General features: G+C 43.2%; 2 protein-coding genes across 2 annotated transcripts in view; one reads left to right on the forward strand and one right to left on the reverse strand.

The window, feature by feature from the left end:
• LOC124007996 (adhesion G protein-coupled receptor L3-like) overlaps window positions 1-10591 on the reverse strand; it is a 258366-nt gene extending 247775 nt beyond the window's left edge. The window contains exon 1 of the mRNA XM_046318915.1: window positions 10064-10591. The gene's annotated coding sequence lies outside the window, so the exon portion shown is untranslated. The remainder of the gene's footprint in view (window positions 1-10063) is intronic.
• The window catches only part of LOC124007997 (multiple PDZ domain protein-like), a 74675-nt gene continuing 55113 nt past the window's right edge, over window positions 2670-22231 (forward strand). The window contains exon 1 of the mRNA XM_046318916.1: window positions 2670-2759. Within this exon, the coding sequence (XP_046174872.1) occupies window positions 2670-2759 (90 nt within the window). The remainder of the gene's footprint in view (window positions 2760-22231) is intronic.

Below are 22231 nucleotides of genomic sequence, written 5' to 3' on the forward strand. Positions count from 1 at the left end.
GTGGGGGTCCCGGTAGATTCAATTTTTCGGGGGCACCGGTTAATTGAGGTAATTGAGGTAATATATACATGTAGGTAGAGTTAGTAAAGTGACTAGGCATAGATGATAACAACAGAGAGTAGCAGCTGTGTAAAAGGGGGGGCAATGCAAATAGTCTGCAAGTAGCCATTTTATTAGATGTTCAGGAGTCTTATGGCTTGGGGATAGAAGCTGTTTAGAAGCCTTTTGTACCTAAACTTGGTGCTCCGGTACCGCTTGCCGTGTGGTCTAACAATCTATGACTAGGGTGGCTGGAGTCTGACAATTTTTAGGGCCTTCCTCTGACGCCGCCTGGTATAGAGGTCCTGGATGGCAGGAAGCTTGGCCCCAGTGCTGGACTGGGCCGTTCGCCCTACCCTCTGTAGTGCCTTGCGATCGGAGGTCGAGAATTTTCCATACCAGGCAGTGTTGCAACCAATCAGGATGCTCTCGATGGTGCAGCTGTAGAACCTATTGAGGATCTGAGGACCCATGCCAAATAGTTTCTCCTGAGGGAGAATAGGTTTTGTCGTGCCCTTTTCGACTCCCTTGGTGTGCTTGGACTACGTTAGTTGGTTGGTGATGTGGACACCAAGGAACTTGAAGTTCTCAACCTGCTCCACTGCAGCTCTGACGATGATAATGGGGGCGTGCTCAGTCCTCTGTTTCCTGTAGTCCACAATCATCTCCTTTGTCTTGATTACATTAAGGGAGAGGTTGTTGACTTGACACCACATGGCCAGGTCTATGACCTCCTCCCTATAGGCTGTCTCGTCGTTGTCGGTGATCCGGCCTACCACTTATGTCATCAGCAAACTTAATGATGGTGTTGGTGTTGTGCCTGGCCATGCAGTCATGAGTGAACAAGGATTACAGGAGGGGACTGAGCACGCAGGTGTTGAGGATCAGCGTGGCGGATGTGTTGTTATCTACCCTTACCACCTGTGGGGCCGCCCGTCAGGAGGTCCAGGACAGAGTTGCAGAGGGAGGTGTTTAGTCCAGGGTCTTTAGCTTATTGATGAGCTTTGAGGGCACTATGGTGTTGAACGCTGAGCTGTAGTCAATGAATGTCACTCTCACGTAGGTGTTTCTTTTGTCCAGGTGGGAAAGGGCAGTGTGGAGTGCAATAGAGATTATCATCTGTGGATCTGTTGGGGCAGTATGCAAATTGGAGTGGGTCTCGGGTTTCTGGGATAATGGTGTTGATGTGAGCCATGACCAGCCTTTTGAAGCACTTTATGGCTACAAACGTGAGTGCTACTGGTCGCTTACCTTCGTATTCTTGGGCGCAGGCACTATGGTGGTCTGCTTAAAACATGTTGGTATTACAGTCTCAGACAGGGAGAGGTTGGAAATGTCAGTGGAGACTCTTTCCAGTTGGTCAGCGCATGCTCGCAATACACGTCCTGGTAATCCATCTGGCCCTGCGGCCTTGTGAATTTAACCTGTTTAAAATGTCTTACCCACATCGGCTGCGGAGAGCGTGATCACAGTCGTCCAGAACAGCTGGTGTGCTCATGCATGTTTCAGTGTTATTTGCCTCGAAGCAAGCATATAAGTAGTTTAGCTCGTCTGGTAGTCTTGTGTCACTGGGCAGCCGTCTGCCGTGCTTCCCTTTGTAGTCTAATGGTTTGCAAGCCCTGCCACATCTGACAAGCGTCCAAGCCGGTGTAGTACGATTAGATCTTTGTGCAGTATTGACACTTTGCCTTTGATGGTTTGAAGGTGGGCATATTGAGATTTCTTATAAGCTTCCGGGTTAGAGTCCCGCTCCTTGAAAGCAGCAGCTCTAGCCTTTAGCTCAGTGTGGATGTTGCCTGTAATCCATGGCATGTGCGTATGGTCACTGTGGGGACGTCGTCGATGCACTTATTGGTGAAGGCAATGACTGACGTGGTGTACTCCTCAATGCTATTGGAGGAATCCCGGAACGTATTCCAGTCTGTGCTAGAGAAACAGTCCTGTAGCTTAGCATCTGCTTCATCTGACTACTTTTTTTATTGATCTGAGTTTTTTTCCTCTGGTTGCACATTTAACATACTGATAGAAATTTGGTAAAACAGATTTAAGTTTCCCTGCATCAAAGTCCCCGGCTACTAGGAGCTCCACCTCTGGGTGAGCGTTTTCTTGTTTGCTTATGGCAGAATACAGCTCATTCAATGCTGTCTTTGTGCCAGCCTTGGTTTGTGGTGGTATGTAAAACAGCTACGAAAAATACAGATGAAAACTCTCTAGGTAGATAGAGTATCTCATGACAAGCTGTAGACCACACTACCTCAGATGAGCATTAGCTCAAGACTTCCTTATATATCGTGCACCACCTGTTATTTACAAAAATACATAGTCCTACACCCCTTGTTTTACCAGACGCTGCTGGTCTACCCTGCCTGTACAGCATATAACCAGCCAGCTGTATGTTGATAGTGTCGTCATTCAGCCACGTCACCGTGAAACATAAGATTTTACAGTTTTGAATGTCCTATTGGTAGTTTAATCTTCTACGTAGGTCATCTATTTTATTGTCCAAAGATTGCACATTTGCTAGCAGAATGGAAGGAAGTGGGGGTTTATTCGATCGCCTATGAATTCTCAGAAGGCAGCCCGCCCTACAGACCCTTTTTCTCCGCCTCCTCTTCACGCAAATCACGGGGATGTGGGCCTGTTCCCGAGAAAGCGGTATATCGTTTGCGTCGGGCCTCATCGGACACGTTAAAGGAAACAAAGGATTCTGCCAGTCCGTGGTGAGTAATCGCAGCCGTGATGTTCAATAGTTATTTTTGGTCATAAGAGACGGTAGCGGCAACATACAAAACAAGTTTTTTTTAAATACGTTACAAACAAAGCAAATAAACTAACAAAAAAATAGATATGGTGCCATCTTGCACAGTTTAGCGCAAACCTCAGTGGTAATTCAGGGCTTTTGATTGGGGAAGCAGCAAACATTCACTGTGGGAACAACATCACTGATGCATTTCCTTATGAATCTGTTGATAGAGATGATTTCCATTTCTCAACGGAGTGAGTCACAGGTACTTTCGGTTTGAACTTCTGCTGTGCTGTCTGCCTTGTGTGTGTGTGTACTGTAATTTACAGGTATCTAAAATGCCCTCCATAGCCACTAGCCTTGGGTAAACTACCGTAAAACTTGAATTAATAGCCGAGGCTTTATTTGCTTAAAATCACTGAAAAAAAACAGATGCTTAGAGACGTGCTTCTATTTGAACCCGGCATCTATTTCCTTAATGCACACATTTTTCTCATTTGCATAGTTAATTGTTTAATTCCAGTATTTTAATCAATTTGCACTGTGTTAACATTTACACACCGTCACATTTCTTTTGTCTTAGTATTTCTCTATATATAACTTCAGTGACTATTATTCCCCTTTTACAATGTCGGTAGTTCTTACTTTCACCACTAGAGGGCGATATGATGATTTCTTAAGGTCTGTACTTTTTATTTTTTATATATTTTTTATTTTACCTTTATTTAACTAGGCAAGTCAGTTAAGAACAAATTCTTATTTTCAATGACGGCCTAAGAACAGTGGGTTTACTGCCTTTACTCCCGAAGTTCTTGATTATTTTTGTGCTTGCTAGTTAACAGCTGAGAACTGCTAGCGAGCAGCCAAAACTGATGATTGCCATAATTTAAATAACTCAGTAATGTCAAAATGTAACCAATCAAACATTAAACATTGTAAACAATTAATGGCAATTCATGGTAAACTCGTAAACAACTCCTTTAGAACCAGCGTTTGTTTGAAACAGGTGTTTATTTGCTGAAATATGTGCCATTGCCCGGCTATTAAAAGGGACCGACAGCTATTTGAGACTGCATTTAATTGAAGTTTTACGGTATTCAAATCGATATAAGGCCTGTACATTTAACTCCTGTAAAAGCCTTCACCTACAGTAGAGGAGCGATGAAGTCATATCTTATATTTGAGGTCGACTGATTATAATTTTTCCACGCAGATACTGATACCGATTACTGGAGGACCAAAAAAAAATATATATATATATATTTGTAATAATGACAATTACAACAATACTGAATTAACACTCATTTTATCTTAATATAATACATAAATAAAAATCTATTTAGTCTCAAATAAATAATGAAACAGGTTCAGTTTGGTTTAAATAATGCAAAAACAAAGTGTTGGAGAAGAAAGTGCAATATGTGCCATGTAAAAAAGCTAACGTTTAAGTTCCTTGCTCAGATCATGAGAACATATGAAAGCTGGTGGTTCTTTTTAACATGAGCCTTCAATATTTCCAGCTCAGTCATTTTAGTTTGTAGTTATTATAGGAATTTATAGGACTATTTCTCTCTATACCATTTGTATTTCATATACCTGTGACTATTAGATGTTCTTATAGGCACTATAGTATTGCCAGCCTAATCTCAGGAGATGATAGGCTTGAAGTTATAAACCAGCGCTGTGCTTCAAGCATTGCGACGAGCTGTTGGCAAACTCAGGAAAGTGCCGTTTGAATGAATGCTTATGAGCCTGCTGCTGCCTACCACCGCTCAGACCGCTCTATCAAATCATAGACTTCGTTATAATAAAAACACACAGAAATACGAGCGTTAGGCCATTAATATGGTCAAATACGGGAACTATAATTTTGAAAACAAAACGTTTACTCTTTCAATGAAATACAGAACCGTTCTGTATGTTATCGAACAGCTGGCAACCCTAAGTCTAAGTATTGCTGTTACATTGCACAACCTTCAATGTTATGTCATAATTATGTCAAATTCTGGCAAATGAATTACAGTCTTTGTTAGGAAGAAAGGGTCTTTACACAGTTTGCGACGGGCCAGGTGGCAAAACAACTGTTGCATATACTCTGTTTACACTGAACGCAAGAGAGGTGACACAATTTCCCTAGTTAATATTGCCTGCTAACTAAATATGCCGTATTAAAAAATATATACTTGAATATTGATTTTAAGAAAGGCATTGATGTTTATGGTTAGGAACATTGGTGCAACGAATGTGCTTTTTTCGCGAATGCTCTTTTATTAAATCACCACCCGTTTGGCAAAGTAGGCTGTGATTCGATGATATAATAAATGCGGTGCCTGTTAATTTATGCAACGCAGGACAAGCTAGTTAACCTAGTAATATCGTCAACCATGTGTAGTTAACTAGTGATTGTGAAGATTGATTGTTTTTTATAAGATACATTTAATGCTAGCTAGCAACTTACCTTGGCTCCTTGCTGCACAAGCGTAACAGGTGGTCAGCCTGCCATGCAGTTTCCTCGTGGATTGCACTGTAATCGGCCATAATCGGCATCCAAAAATGCTGATTACCGATTGTTATGAAAACTTGAAATCGGCCCTAATTAACTGGCCATGTCGATTAATCGGTCGACCTCAATCGTATACAGTTAACCTGATTAAGGGAATTGAATCATGTCGAGTCATACTGTACTGGCAAATTTGATACCAATGTCCAAAAAGCGAAATCAAATCACATATATCGAATAAACTTTAGGGAAACCATTTTTTTTATAATAAAACGGAAAAACTAAAACAGCACCGCCTCTGAGAATGAAATGGTGGCCTTTATGGAAGTAGTTAGGATTGGTTTTGATGAAACCAGTGTTTTTACTGAGGGCACCAAATGATCCCGTATCATAAAACATTTACGCCATTAGTTGGAATGTGGGGTAGCTTATAGAAGGGATGGCTTAAATCATGAGAGTAATACACACACACACACACACACAGTCATTATACAGAGAGACAATGCTGAATAAAGACCTCCACATTTCACTGCCCCACAGCTCAAGTGGAGCTGGCAGGAGCCATTCATAGTTTGCACCTCTGTCACTCAGTCGTGTCATGCCATTGTTATGAACGTTCTCAAGCCGCCCTCTGCCGGCGGCGTCATAGTGGTGCCCAAACGTCGTGATAAGCCCAATCATTCTGGACGGAGGCTAACGACTGTTTAGTCTAAATTACACAACAGTGTCCTGGAAATATGAGGACATCTCTAAAGTAGGCAAATATGTAGTTGGAAACAACTTTGCCATCATAATCATGTCATCAAATTCCAAGTTTAGACAGATGGAAATGTCGTCATTAGCTAGCAAAATTCGTCAAAAATAGCAAGCAATGCTAACGTACATTGCAAGCAATGCTAACATGCTAACGGTCTACTCTCAATCTTAGCTAGCTAGATAATGTTACACTGCATCTAAAGTCAATCTGGCGACATCAAAACGACAAAAGGTTTTTCCTACTAACCATTTGCCTCCTTTCAAAATGGCATTTATTTCCAAGCCACTATAATATATTTGGTCAAATATTCATAGCACGCAATGACTACTAGATCAAGCTCGTGGCAAATTTGTTGGATGCATTTGCTGCTTGTTTTGGTTGTGTTCCCATTAGAAATGAATGGTAAATAATCTATCTGTATCATTTCAAATACAAAGTGAAGGACTACAGAGCCAAAACACTTGTCACTGTCGTAATTCTTTTGGAGCTCACTATGTCAGCCAGGTTAAGAAATATTACCATTGGATATGCTTTTGTCAGCGAAACGTCTCAGGAAGAACACATTTGTCAAGACAACAAAACAATAGAGGGAAAGAAACCTTGAAGAAAAATAATAATAATCAGTGACAAGAACACAATACACATTCATTTTACAGATTGACAACGTATGTTACTAGGTGAAAACTATGTACTCAATAAACATCTCCCAGCTACGAAACAGACTGGAGGTATAAGGGAGTGTTGTGTGCCTTCACAAACCCTTTATAAGGACCTTTAGAATGCTTCACGAACCATTCATAAGCAAATGCCATGCTAATGAGTAAAAAAGCTATTTAACGTTGGCAATGCACCAGATTAAAAGCTATCTGCCTGGCTTGTAAACACAGGTGGGACCACCTTGCAAGAATTAAACATTGATAACCATCCACCGTGTCATTGATTCAAACAACTGCTTATTAAACCCAATTAAATCATTTGTTCCACTTTTGATCATTTAAGCCTAGATATCTAAAACAATAAGCAGTTTGATTTGATCAGAACATTCATCTATACGTACAGTATGGCCCAGTTTGATTGAATTCCAGCCCACAACGAATAAAGTGTGATTTCATGAGAAGAAAAAACACCTACTAGACCTTAGAACACCTAAAGCAGTAATGACTGTAGGGTAAGGTTACCACTGATTGTTTTCACAAGCCAGATGGCACACAGGTAGATCCCTGCACCAGCTATGAGGTGCTATATACACCTCCCTCTTCATCATCTACCCTCTCCTTTTTCTTGATATTCTGGCAGTAAAAGGTCATTTCCAGACAGAGCAACTCTTGCTACCAGGATTATCAATTTTCCAGACATATTCACTTTACTGCATAAGCTGTTGGCTAAAACGAATTAGGCCAGCCATCCAGAATGCACTGCAATGGTACTGCACCACAACAAGAGGAAAGGTGAGGTCAGCATCTAGCAATATAGTCAAAAGTGATATCTGTCAGACATACACCGTTGGGACACTGCCCACAGCTGTGGAGCAAATATTATGAAGAACGACGTGGCATTGGATGAGCAAAGACAAGATGCACTGAAAGTAAACTACAGGTTGACATCCAATTAGACAAGAAAAGCAAAGCATGAACTGTCCTCTCGTTATTCCTCTAGGGGGAGGATGTCAAGGTCTTCACCATCTGAGGTAGATGGCTCGTTTAGGTTGTGTCATGGGCATGTTTACCCGTACACCCACCACATTGAAGATATGGCTGTAATCACGTGTCACCACCTTGAGAGCACTTCACAGAGGATGAGATGGAAAGTCAGAGACAAACAAGTGTTCGGTAGTAAGCTTACTAAACCTTGGTGAGGAACTGACCAGAAGGATTCAAAACCTTGACAAATAAATGAATGTTGCAGACTCTGATCCCATTTGGAATGTTTTATGTCTCACACACACACACCACTCATGTTCGTCCATTGCCTTTCATATCTAAAATGGCATTGAGGACAAAATAGCAGATGTATATTGAAATGTGACAGAAGAGAAGTTGAAAAGTACTGATAAATTCAAATGTATGGTACAAATGATTTATCAATACACCCAGTCACTACAAAAGATACAGGCCACTCAGGGATTCCATCATGAGGTCAATCGTGACTTTAAAACAGTTAGAGTTTAATGGCTGTGGTGGGAGAACACTTAATGGGTGGATGGAACATTGTAATTACTTCAGAATTACTAACCTAAATGACATAATAAAAAAATGAAGCCTGTAGCAAATCAGAATATTGCAAAACACTCATCCTGTTTGCAACAAGGCACTAAAGTAATACTGCAAAAATGTGGCAAAGCAATTCACTCTTTGTCCTGAATACAAAGTGTTGTATTGGATTTGCCCCAAACATATTACTTAGTATCACTCTCCATATTTTCAAGCATAGTGGTGGTGGAATCATGTTATGTGTATGCTTGTATTTGTTAAGAACTGCAGAGTTTTTCAAGATAAAAAGTCAAACGGAATGGAACTAAGCAAAGGCAAAATCCTAAAAGAAAACCTAGTTCTGTCTGCCTTCCACCAGACACTGGGAGATGAATTCACCTTTCAGCAAGACAACCTAAATCACAATGCAAAATCTACACTAGAGTTGCTTACCAATAACATAGTGAATGTTCCTGAGTAGCCGAGTTACAGTTTTGACTTAAATCTGCTTGAGAATCTATGGCAAGACCTGAAAATGGTTGTCAAGCAATGACCAACAATCAACTTGACAGAGCTTGAAGAATTTGTAAAATAATAATGGGCAAATGTTGCACAAGTCAGATGTGGAAAGCTCTTCAAGACTCACCCACAAAGACATGCAGCTGTAATCGCTGCCAACGGTGATTCTAACATGTATTGATTCCGGGGGTTGAATACTTATCTAATCAAGATAAGTGTTGTATTTTTCATTATTTTTTTTATTTTTACAAACGTTAGATTTTTTTCTTCGACTTTGATATCAGAGTACATTGTGTAGAATCGTTGACAAAAATAAATGACAATTAAATCCATTTGAATCCAACTTTGTAAAACAACAAAATGCGGAATAAGTCAAGGGGTGTGAATACTTTATGAAAAAACTGTATATAGATAGCAAAACATTAAATGAGTAAATACGTGTGAACGCGTATGGCCTACGTCAGTGGACTACTGGGGTGTCGCAGATATGGCAGTCGTGTGTGCAAAGGAATGAGATGAAAACGTACAACTAACCAATCTGGTAGCTCATGCTAGCCTATATTTAATTTATCGTGCGATGCAGATGGTCCCCTCAGGTCTGTTAGTGCGTCCGTTTTCCCATAACTTGCATGGTGGCACTCAAAATGGACAACATTATACATGTGGAAAAACATCCATTTTCATTCTATTCCAGATATTGCCGTTCATCCGTGACTCTATACACAGTTTTCCCTGGAACATCCTATTGTATACAACCACCGTTTCAAGCACCCATTGTAAAACGGACTGTGAACTGTTTAAGGGTACTCTACATAAACTTCATTCATCACCAACTTCATACTGGACTAAGTAACGCATTATTTTAACATCTTCTGAAAGCTGGGTTGTGAATAGAGAAACGGACAGACGCACGTTGCCGGTGCATAGTGCCAACCATTCCCTTTATAATAAACCATACAACAAACTACATTGGTTCCCTAATTTGGATAGAGCAGCAAGGACGCGCTCATTAAGTGACGCTCTTTAAATCACCGCAACTGACACGAGAAACTATTGATATCTTGACAAGGCAATTAATTGCAAACTGCGTAACCAATGAATACCAACCCTGACACACCGTCGCCAAGTTTACTTAAAAATGAAGTCTTAAATATAACAACGTATAACTCATTAGCCTACACATTACATCCAACACAGGCAAATATTGTATATACGATAAACTGCAAGTAGGCTAATTGAAGTGCATATGCGAAACAAAATACAGATGAAGATGCAGGCAAAATCGTATAGCCTACGAATTAGCATAATATTCTTACCGTGTTTTAGAAGACACTGGTGAAACGATTATACCCTTCAAATAGTCCTCCCATTGAAAGTGTGAGTAATACAATTGTTCACACTTATTTTCTTAACACAATTGATATCGTCCTTGCGCACAGATCAGTCTCCTCAGAGGGGAAAAGAAGGGCGATTCCAAATAATAATTTCGAATAACTCCGCTTATATTTTCTCAGAAGTCCGATAGTAGGCTAGAAGAGCTGGACATGTCTGTATGATCCGTGTACTGTCGATATTGCTGGAGAAAGAACGGTCTCCTTGTGTATCCAGATGACAGTCCCTCAAAAGAAGTGGCGCACAACACGTCCTCTTGTGCAGTAACTACTACATCACGTTCGAAAGTAAAAGCTCAAAGGCAAAACACATTAGCGCAAAAAAAAGAGTAGGCTATGCCAAATAAATGTGTCTTGTTTGAAAATCTCCACGGCAAAGAACTCGATATATTTTTTGCTTCCAAGGCTTTGCTCTCTGCGCATATGACAAACCAATTTCGGAGCACTGCCTGGGAGAAATGCGGTCTTTGACTCAAGGTAGAATGCGAGAACGGCGAGACGCAAAACTCGGATCTGGATTGTCGCTCACACAATATACTCGGGCTCCACCTAGCAGTAAACATGGGATAAAAATGCAACCAACTACCTACGCCTCTACCTGTGTCATGCGTGTTTGACTGTCAAGTGAAAGTCATATTACATTTGTAATATGTAATATAGGTCTGTGCTTGTAGGCCTGAATCGAAATATTTATGAGTAACATACCTCTCAATAATTGCTTGGTAAGGCTGTGGACATGTGAAAATGAATTAACTGTCAGCTGCTAGCTGCTAGCAACACTGTATATAAGTGTACCACTTTCATTCAAGTACCAAATAATTGACAGCTGTGCCATATAGATTGAAAAATAGTTGGGAAGAGATTTTCGATGTACTGATTCCATGGTTTGTGAACTGATACGCAAAACGACTCCGTATTCAAACCGTATAATTTTTCCATTTAAATTATTATACAAAATGATTGCAACCAATATAATGTTATATATATATGTATGGGGGATACAACCTTCCCAGCTCTGCAGGTTTCCCTGCAAAGAGACATTATGAGATAATTTATTTTGGTACTGTCCATATGTAGCTTGTTTTTGGTCACAGGTCCAAGAATGACTAATGCTGCAGATAGCACTACTGGGTGGTTTGAAAAGTCATAGTCAATCGATCAATAATATAATAATACTTTTAGCAACAGAAAAAAATCTTTCATTTACCATCTGTAGAAACTATGAGAATGGAAAGGTTCAGAACTTTTGTGACACATCACAGCACAGTTGAAACTCATATGGCAAATGGAAGAGATAGATGGGAGGGGTTGAATAGAGCTAAAAGGTGTGACTAATAGCAGCAAGATAACTCATGTAAAATATACTGTGTCTGTAAAATGTATATACTGTAGGTCACATATGTCAGAGTCAAGGCCCGCGGGCCACATCCGGCCCGCGAGAAGGTTTTTTACGGCCCCTGGGATGATCTTGATTTATTATTAGAACCGGCCCGCAGACCGCAGCAAGCCGGCAGCCCGCAGATCTTTTACACGCACCAATACTACATTTCCCACAATGCAACGGTGACGCACCGAGCAGTAGGCTGCTTCATTTCAATATTTATTGGCACAGCAGTTGTCAGCATCACAGTAAAATTAACTTTCAGATACCCATCAAAAATGGCAAAACGGAAGGTGGACACTGAGAACCGGGGTTTCAAACAAGGTGGGAGTCGGAGTATTTGTTCACGGAGGTAGCTGGAAAACCTGTGTGTCTTCTGTGTGGAGAAAGTGTGGCGGTACTGAAAGAGTATAATCTGAGACGACATTATGAAACGAAACACGCGGACAACAACAAGAATATGGACATGGAACAAAGGCTACAAAAGGCAGAGGAATTAAAACGAGGCCTCAAATCTCGACAGGCTCTGTTCAAAAAAGCCAAATCACAAGGCCAGGCTGCTGTCAAGGCCAGTTTTATTTTGGCAGAAGAGATCGCTAAATCAGCCCGGCCATTTACGGAGGGGGATTTCATCAAAAACTGCATGATTAAAGTTTGTGACGAAGTTTGCCCAGAAAAAAGGCAACTCTTTTTAAATGTGAGTCTGAGCAGAAACACCATTGCCGAGAGAGTAGACCAGTTGTCCATCAATCTAAAAGAGCAGCTTGTGAAAAAGGGAAAAGATTTCATTGCATATCACCGCCAGTTCAAGGCATTTCTGACGGAGTTAGAAACGGAGCATGGTGATTTGCCTTATCACACAGAGGTGCGATGGCTAAGCCAGGGAAAGGTGCTTCAAAGATGTTTCGAGCTTCGTGAGGAGATTTGTCTGTTCTTGGACAGCAAAGGGAAAGACACAACACAACTCCGAGACGAAATGTTTCTGTGTGAAATGGCTTTTCTGTGTGACATTACGAGTCATCTGAATGCAATGAACTTGCAGCTGCAGGGTCGGGATCGTGTCATCTCTGATATGTACAGTACAGTGAAGGCATTTAAAACCAAACTGACTCTGTGGGAGACGCAGATGCGGAAAGAAAATTTGAGCCACTTTCCCAGCTGCCAGACCATGAAAGAGAAGCTCTCTACCAGTGCGTTCCCGAGCGCACAGTTGGCTGATAAAATAGGTATGCTTGCCGCTGACTTTCGACACCGATTTGCTGACTTTGAAGCACAAAAAAGCAGGTTGGAACTGCTCGGTAACCCATTTGCTGTTGACGTGGAAAGCTCACCACCAAACCTCCAAATGGAGTTGATTGACCTCCAATGCAATGATGCACTGAGGGCAAAATATGCAGCAGTGGGTGCTGCGGAGTTCACCCGTTTCCTCCCCGACACAATGCCCCAGCTGCGCATCCAGGCTGCTCAAACGTTGTCTATGTTTGGCAGCACATACCTGTGTGAACAACTGTTTTCTTTGATGAACTTGAACAAAACATCACACAGAAGTCGACTTACTGCTGAACACCTCCACTCAATTCTGAGGATTTCCTCAGCTCAGAGCCTTACCCCGAACATTGATGAACTTGTGGAAAAGATGGGACACCACCAAGTATCACCCTCAACCTCAAACAAGTGAACATTACTGTGCAATCACATATTTAGAGTTTTTACTCAGTTCAAGTTTAAAAGTTAAAGTTTAATATTTGTTTTCACTGCATGTTACTTCTCCTTAAACAAAGTGTTGTTTTTGATTAATAGATTTTTGCACTTTATTTTATTGTATTTCAATCCAATTATATTTTAAAAATATTTCAGTTGAGTGGATGATAGAAAATTGCTATTATTGTTTTTTTCTTTGAAGTAAATTTAGCCCACTTTTGCTAAAATAGAAAATATAGGCTACTGATGGTGCCTTGAATACCGGTTTCTTTCATTTAATGTTCATGTTATGGGGATTTTTATATAAAGGAAATTTGTCTTATGTGTCTGTTGAAAATTAAAGATTACTGACAGAGCCATAAGAAAATATTGCTTTATTTATCTGATCATATTGGAATATATTTGTTAGGTTTTCAGTAGGTTCAATTAGGTTCACTAGACTATATGCGTCATTTAAAAAAATTTCAATGAACATTCGAACAGTCCGGCCCTCGGCTTGTAGCTAAATTTTTTATTTGGCCCTCCGTCCATTTGACTTTGACACCCCTGCTGTAGGTTCAGAACGTTTGTGAAACAGCACAGTTAAAAAATATATGGCAAATAGAAACTGGATGAACATCAGAAATAGATGAGAGAGGTTGAGGGTAGAGGAAGGACATCAGAAATAGATGAGAGAGGTTGAGGGTAGAGGAAGGACATCAGAAATAGATGAGAGAGGTTGAGGGTAGAGGAAGGACATCAGAAATAGATGAGAGAGGTTGAGGGTAGAGGAAGGACATCAGAAATAGATGAGAGAGGTTGAGGTTAGAGGAAGGACATCAGAAATAGATGAGAGAGGTTGAGGGTAGAGGAAGGGCATCAGAAATAGATGAGAGAGGTTGAGGGTAGAGGAAGGACATCAGAAATAGATGAGAGAGGTTGGGGGTAGAGGAAGGACATCAGAAATAGATGAGAGAGGTTGGGGGTAGAGGAAGGACATCAGAAATAGATGAGAGAGGTTGAGGGTAGAGGAAGGACATCAGAAATAGATGAGAGGTTGAGGGTAGAGGAAGGGCATCAGAAATAGATGAGAGAGGTTGAGGGTAGAGGAACGACATCAGAAATAGATGAGAGAGGTTGAGGGTAGAGGAAGGACATCAGAAATAGATGAGAGAGGTATATGTGTAGATATATAAATACCAGTCAAAAGTTTGGACACACCTACTGATTCAAGGGTTTTTCTTTATTTTTACTATTTTCTCCATTGTAGAATAATAGTGAAGACATCAAAACTATGAAGTAACACATATGGAATCATGTAGTTATCAAAAAAGTGTTTAACAAATCAAAATATATTTTATGTTTGAGATTCTTCAAAGTAGTCACCCTTTGCCTTGATGACAGCGTTGCACACGCTTGGTATTCTCTCAACCAGCTTCATCTGGAATGCTTTTCCAACAGTCTTGAAGGAATTCCCACATATGCTGAGCACTTGTTGGCTGCTCTTCCTTCACTCTGCGGTCCAACCATCTCAATTTGGTTGAGGTCGGGGGATTGGGGAGGCCAGGTCATCTGATGCAGCACTCCATCACTCTCCTTCTTGGCCATCTAGCCTTTACACAGCCTGGAGGTGTGTTGGGTCATTGTCCAATTGAAAAACAAATGATAGTCCCTAAGCGCTTACCAGATGGGCTGCAATATATGAGGCTGGTAACTCTAATGAACGTATCCTCTGCAGCAGAGGTAACTCTACAATCGATCTGCAATATTAAATCTGATCTCCCCCTCCTCCCCAAATAATAATAAACATAAATAAGGTATAAGCTTAGTTAAAATGATTAGTTTTCACCTTATAAAGCTCTGGGCTAATAAATAGTTGATGTTTGATTGAGAATGTTTTCAAACTGGAAAATGTACTGACACAGATTATGAATTAATTAAATAATGTATCAATTATTAAATTAATGAATGTATGTTAAATGACAGGTCTGCATATCTTAAATGTTATACTAAAATGTTTAGGACTAATTACATGTAAATATGTATTTTTTTAAAGTATTGTTTCAAAATCAATCACCAAAAGCGCTCTATATCACATACAAATGTTTGAATATCGTGTTGTGTAGACCTTGATAGTGAAGCACATTCCTTTTAAGTATACTGGGACACCTTGATCTAGTGCACTGCAGGCAGGCAGTGGTTCATTTTTCAACGGGGCTTCCATTTGAAAAGATGAAGTGTTATCTCTAGCCAGCACTGCTTGCAATGCACCCCCGATGCAAATGGATTTCTGCAGGAAGTGCACTGACCAAAGCTGCATGTCATTACTGTACCAGTGCTTGAGAACCCTGGTAGCTAGCTAGGTTCTGTATGGCTATATACTGTATATAATATACTGCTGCCATCTTGACTGCATTAAACAGTACATGAAAACTGCCTCCACAACAACATATTCCAAGCACAATTATGTAGATATCATACCATTTATGGAAATAACCACAGTCTGAGATCTTGCATTATAACACGTCAGACACACAAATTAGACCAAGACAGTTTAATAGTATAGGTTGCATGTTACACCATAGCATATAAGTCTGCGTCCCAAATGGCGCCCTATATTCTATAGCACACTACTACTGAACAGAGAGCTATGGGCACTGGTCAGAAGTGGTGCAGTAAATAGGGAATAGGGTGCCAATTGCAGGAGAGATTGAGAGGGAAAGAGAGGCATGCGTCCTGCATCATGTAACTAACTCAGTCCGCCTCTGGCACACTTGCAGCCTTATGTGCTATGGTGATTCTATGGAGCTTCAGTGACTCGATTCACAATAGTGAGACACATTGGTGGAGGATACCATTATTGAGTCATTATTGAATAGACAGAGGCACATTTCAATTTCTTATTACTTGTAAACACGGCCATTGAGTTACTGGACAATGTATAATTCTCTGTGTGCGTGTGCGTGTGCGTGTGCGTGTGCGTGTGCGTGTGCGTGTGCGTGTGCGTGTGCGTGTGTGTGTGTGTGTGTGTGTGTGTGTGTGTGTGTGTGTGTGTGTGTGTGTGTGTGTGTGTGTGTGTGTGTGTGTGTGTGTGTGTGTGTGTTACTGACAAATACAGCTGCCAACAGTGGGGTTTACCCAACACAGACAGTTAAGCACCTGAGACATACTGTAGTCATAATAATTGAACATCATAAAGTGATACATGGAACCATAAAAGCTCAATGCACAAACTCAACATGCCGCCCAGAAACTATGCCAAATATAAAGCTGTTTAGGAAAATTAAAGCTTATGGGGACATGAAGCAAATCAAGTAAAGTAGCAGACATTCCCATTCATTCATGCTTGCAAGCAAGTAAGCAGAGGATTTTATTTCATCGTGGAATGTTGACACTTTAATAGTGCTGAATGCTTAAAGTGCTGAAGCAACTTAAAGCTTAGTTGTCCTCTGCTTATTGTGTTAAAATGTGTGAATGTGCAGTTGTTTTGCATTCTTTACAAAGGGTTGTTTTATTTCTCGATTTTCAACATCAGTGTCAAGATAGTGAACCTAGTTGTAATTGTTAGGTCTTTGTGCCACTCCCATGGGTAACCTTCTCACTACTTGATAGTTGTCACGCCCTGGTCGAAATATATTATGTTTATTTATTTATTTCGGTCAGGCCAGGGTGTGACATGGGTTACTGTGGTGTGTTTTTGTCTTGGGGTTTTGTGGGGTGTCTACTTAGTCTATGGCTGCCTGAGGCGGTTCTCAATCAGAGTCAGGTGATTATCGTTGTCTCTGATTGGGAACCATATTTAGGCAGCCATATTCTTTGAGTGTTTCGTGGGTGATTGTTCCTGTCTCTGTGTATTTTCACCAGATAGGATCGGTCACGTTGGTTTTTCTTTTTTACTTGTTTTGGAAGAGAAGAGAACGAGCGCCATTCTCCTTGCGGAGATGGTGCTAAATACATCAACACGGTCGGTCCCTTGGGATTGTTGCTGGCCAACACGATTCGGTTTGCTTGGAAGGAAAAGGAGTTGGAGCCTTTAGGATGCGAAACTTTTGGAAGGATAATATTGATGGGGATTCTAAAGCTGACGGTGAAGGACGTGTTTTGTTTCCAAGGCAACTCGTCGGAGGGTGCATACGACATGGCACTATATACAGAGGAAAAACACGATGATATCCTGAGAAGGGCAAGAGCAGTGGGAGGTGAGAGGCTGATGTGCCACTATGAAATAAAAAGCCTGGCGAAGAATAACTTTAGGGTTGTAACTGTTAACATTTACAACCCTTACGTTAAGGACGAAGAGGTGAGGGCTTTTCTGGGGAGATACATGGATAACGTCTCCTCAGCAAGGCACCTCAAAGACTCCCTTGGGTTTTGGAATGGGAGGAGAGTTTTCCAGGCCCTCCTCAGAGAGGACCCAAAGGGACATGGTGGCTACCTCCATCCTCCTGCTATGTTCTCCCTAGGGGCTGACAGGGGGACGTTGTTTTATGCACGTCAGCCCCCATTTTGCAGGCACTGTATGGCCTACGGTCACATATTCGCCTCGTGCAGTACAAGAAAATGCAGATTTTGTGGATCTGAGGAACACGAGACGAGGGATTGTGACAAGCCTAAGACGTGCCATGGGTGTGGCTCGTCAGCACATCTATGGCGGGGGTGCCCGGCCCGTCAGAGGTCATATGCGTCTGCGGCTGGGGGGGCAGCAGGAGCGGGGGATGGGGAAGAAGAGGAGGGGAAGGAAGCACGCCTCATGACCAGAGTACAGGTCCAGAGGGGAAGGCCACAAGGAAGGAGGAGGAGCAAGAAGCGGCGGATGGAAGAGAGAAGGAAACTGAAGGCACGGGAGTAGGAGAACCAGGAAAAGCGGCAGAAGAAGGCAACCGAGTGGAGGAGCATGAGAGAGAAGAAAGCGAGGGAGGAGTGGTGGAGAAGGAGACGGTGGAAGAGCAAGTGGACTGGGGGGAAAGTGCCCTGGTGGAAGAGATGAGGGGTATGGTGGAGGAGCTGGCGGGGGGGGGGGTGGTGGTATCTCTCCACTGCCGCCATCACCAAAGAAGAGAATGAAGAGGAGGGTGCGATTGGCCGACAGTGAGGGGGAGGGGATGGCCAAGAGAGTGATGGGGGCGGGAGAAACCTCTGGGTTGCTGCTGGTTTCCCCAGGCCCTCAACTTCTGTTGGGTGGGGACACACCTAACAAGACTCAGGACTGGGTACAGGAGGAGGTGGGGAGTTTTTTGTTTGGGGACTCAGTTTGGGGACTCAAACCCAATTTTTTTCCAAACCAGCTGCAACACTGGGGAGGGGGAGGATTGTGGGGGTAGACCCAGGGTGCAGGGCACCCAGGAGCCAAACACTATTCCTGCATCCTGGGATGGTGTGATGGAGGAAGAGGGGGGGATGTCGGGATTACGGATGGTGTTCTCATCGGTAGATATGGAGCAGGGGAGCATCAGGTGAGTCTCCTGTTTTTTTAGAATTTGTGTGTATTACATGTTTTTATTTTTTCATGGGGTCTAATTTTATTTTTGTTAGTTTAAATGTAAGGGGTTTAAGGGATTTTGTTAAGAGGAGGGCGGTTTTTAGTTATTTGGAGGGTGTGGGGTTTGATTTTTGTTTTTTACAGGAGGTTCACCTGAGAGATGGAGGGGATGTTAGTAGGTTTAAGAGGGAGTGGGACAAGGGGGAGTCGGTTTGGGGTATTGGGGGGGTGCACTCATCGGGGGTAGGGATTTTGTGTGGGCACAGTGAGGTAAAAGTGGAGGATTCTTTTGTGGTAATGCAGGGGAGGGTTATAGGGGTGGATGTCACGATAAGGGATTGTAAATTTAGATTAGTGGTGGTGTATGGGCCACAGGTGGTGGCAGACAGGAGGGAGATGGTGGACTGTCTGACGCCCCTGTGTGTCACAAATAGGAAATTAGTGATAGGGGGGATTTTAATACAGATTTAGGAAGAGGGGGGGATAGCAGTGCAGGCGCCATTGCCGGGCTAATGGCTTGCCATGGTCTGGTAGATGGTGGTCTGCACACTACTCCGAAAATGGACGGTCCTACATGGCGCAACTCTATATATTTTTGTACCCAGGTCTTTGGGTAAGTTGTCTGGGCGGCTGTTGCCTGTTTTCTTTTCGGATCACGACGGGGTGCTCCTGCAGGTGGGGTCGCCAGTCTGCCTCTTTGGTAGGGGGTACTGGAAGTTAGATCGGGATGTGCTGGAGGAGTAGGCTTTTGTTGACGGGTTTTATGGTTTCTTTTGGAGGCGTGAAGGCCTCCGTTCCATGTGCGAGGGGGTGTTAGAGTGGTGGGAATTAGTTAAGGTGAGGATTGGGGCTTTTATAATAGGGTATTGCAAGAGGAAAAAAGGGAGGAGAGGTGGATCGTATCCAAAGGTTAATTGAACTCGAATACGAGGCAGGCAACCTCGGCGGGTCGTTTGACTGGGAGAGATCCGCAACCCTAAAGACGCAGCTCAGGGAGTTGCAGGAGCGGAAGGCTCGAGCTTTCCTGGAGCGTGCGCATAGTGGCTTTCTAGAACATATTGAGACTTGTTCTGCTATGTTCTTTAAGTTGGTTAGGGCCAGACAGAGTAGGAAGGTAATGCATGGTGTTAGGGAAGAAAATGGTAGTATAGTTAGAGAACCAGAGGATATGGTCAGGGTGACAACTGATCATTTCCAAGGTTTATTTAAGGAAAGGGAAATAGATGTAGAGCAGGTAAATGTGTTTTTAGAACTCTTGTCCAGGCGGTTGCCGGAGGACATTAGAGAAGTGATGGAGGCCCAGATCTCACTAGAAGAGGTTGAGAGCGCTCTTAGGAGGATGGGAAAAGGGAAGGTGCCTGGGATGGATGGGCTGCCGGCTGAGTTTTATCTCAAGTTTTGGGGTATACTTGGACCAGTGGTCCTCGAAGTCTTGAAGGCCATCCTTGAGACGGGGGTCCCGGGGGGATCAATGGCTGTTGGTGTGCTGTCACTTTTATATAAGAAGGGGGAAGTAACAGACCTTGGCAACTGGCGGCCGTTGACCATGCTGTGTGTAGACTACAAGCTACTAGCAAAGGTTTTAGCAGACCGGTTGCGCACAGCACTTCCCTACGTCGTCCATGAGGATCAGACGTGCGGGGTAGAGGGTCGCTCTATTAGATGGAACCTACAGTAAATCAGGGACTCCATCGCTTGGGTTGAAGATAGAGGACTGCCTTTAATGGTAGCATCGCTAGATCAGGCCTTTGATCGCGTGAATAGATCCTTTTTATTCAGAGTGTTAGGTCGATTAGGATTTGGGGAGAAGTTTATAGGATGGATTCGTACATTATATGTCGGAGCGGGGTGCCGAGTTAGTGTAAATAGTCACTTGGGTGACGTTTTTGACCTCTCGTCTGGGGTCAGGCAGGGGTGCCCACTCTCGGCTCTCCTCTTCGTTCTGTACATGGAGCCTCTGGGGGCTGCCATGAGGGCAGACGCAGGGGTGGAAGGCTTGCTGATCCCTGGAAGTGGTGGACTGCGTGTTAAGATGACGCAGTACGCCGACGACACTTCCTTGCTGTTGTGCAAGGACTCGTGCCTGACAAGGTCCCTTGCCATCTCTGGGGATTTCACCCGAGCGTCGGGAGCAGTTCTGAACCATGCAAAGTCTTCCGTCAAGTTTTTCGGAAGATGGCGCGGTAGAACGGATGTGCCTGGGGGGTTATCTCTCTGTGAAGGGGCCCTGAGGATCCTCGGGGTCCATTTTGAGACCTCCGGCTCAGCGACGCTAAACTGGAACATGCGTATCGCAGTGGTACAGAGGAAGCTAGCAATGTGGAAGGCTAGGTATTTGTCTTTTATGGGCAAAGTCCTGGTCCTAAAGGTGGATGTGTTGCCGTCTCTTTTGTATTTGGCATACATCTACCCATTGCCGGCTTGTCTGAGGAGGCCTCTAGTGAGGCTTGTGTTTCAGTTTATGTGGAGTGGCAGGTGCGAGTGGGTCGCCAGGGCACGCATGTTCTGTCCCATCGGGGAGGGAGGTAGGGGGGTACCACATTTCCCCCTCAAGCTGGACTCAATTTTTGTTTCTTTCTTGTTAACGGAGCTTGCTCAGCCAGTGATACACCCGTCCGGTTACCTCCTGCGGGTGTTTTTCTCGTATCAGGCGAGAAGCATAATGGTGTGGTCTAACACGGGTCCTCGGGCGGAACAGCTGCCGTGGCACTTTGGTCATGCGGCCAAGTGGCTGCGTGCGCACCCTGAGGTTGAAGTTGCCCGAGTAGGTTTAGATCACAGGCACCTGTACGAGGAGGTCAAAAAGGCAGGGAGTCCGGCGCCTGTAGTGGGCATCTCAGAAGTGGTCTGGGAGGGAGTGCAGGCGCGGGGTCTGGACAACAGGCTCAAGGACCTGAATTGGTTGAGCCTTCATAAGTGTTTGCCGGTACGTTCCATCTTTTACCGGTATAGTTTGGTGCAATCCCCCACCTGTCCAAGATCCTCTTGTGGCAGGGAGGAGACTGTGCGCCATGTCTTTTGGGACTGTGCCTTTGCCGGAGTAGTATGGGCTAGGGCACGGGTGTTGTTAGGTTTGGTAAAGGGGGATTTTTGTATTGACGTGGGCCAGGTTAGAGAGGGGTGTAGGGAGAGCGAGAGGGACGGATAGGGACAGGTTTCTGCTCTGGCTTCTCATGAGTCTCTTTAAACGGGGGCTGTGGGAAGCAAGGCAGAACATGGTGAAGACAGGGAGAGATTGGGGGGAGGAAGGGATAGTGAGGAGGGTGGAAGGAGATTTGAGGGGAGGATGAAGAGAGAGGAGAGGAAGTGGGGGCAGCATGCTGCTCGGGAGAGGTGGAAGGGGGTTTAGGGCTGGGTGTCATTTAGATTTGTAAGAGGATAGATTAGGGACGGGGAGATAGGGAAAGGTATTTTGTAGGGTGCCGGGGAGGGAAGATGCTCCCCTGAGGTTTTGTTTGGGGTTTATGTTTAGTTTAATTAGTTTAATTAAAATACCATTATTTGAATATGTATGTAAATTATGAGTTGTAAAGAATGAATGGTATTGAAGATA

This window comes from Oncorhynchus gorbuscha, linkage group LG21 (genome assembly GCF_021184085.1).
Source record: "Oncorhynchus gorbuscha isolate QuinsamMale2020 ecotype Even-year linkage group LG21, OgorEven_v1.0, whole genome shotgun sequence".
NCBI lineage: Eukaryota > Metazoa > Chordata > Actinopteri > Salmoniformes > Salmonidae > Oncorhynchus > Oncorhynchus gorbuscha.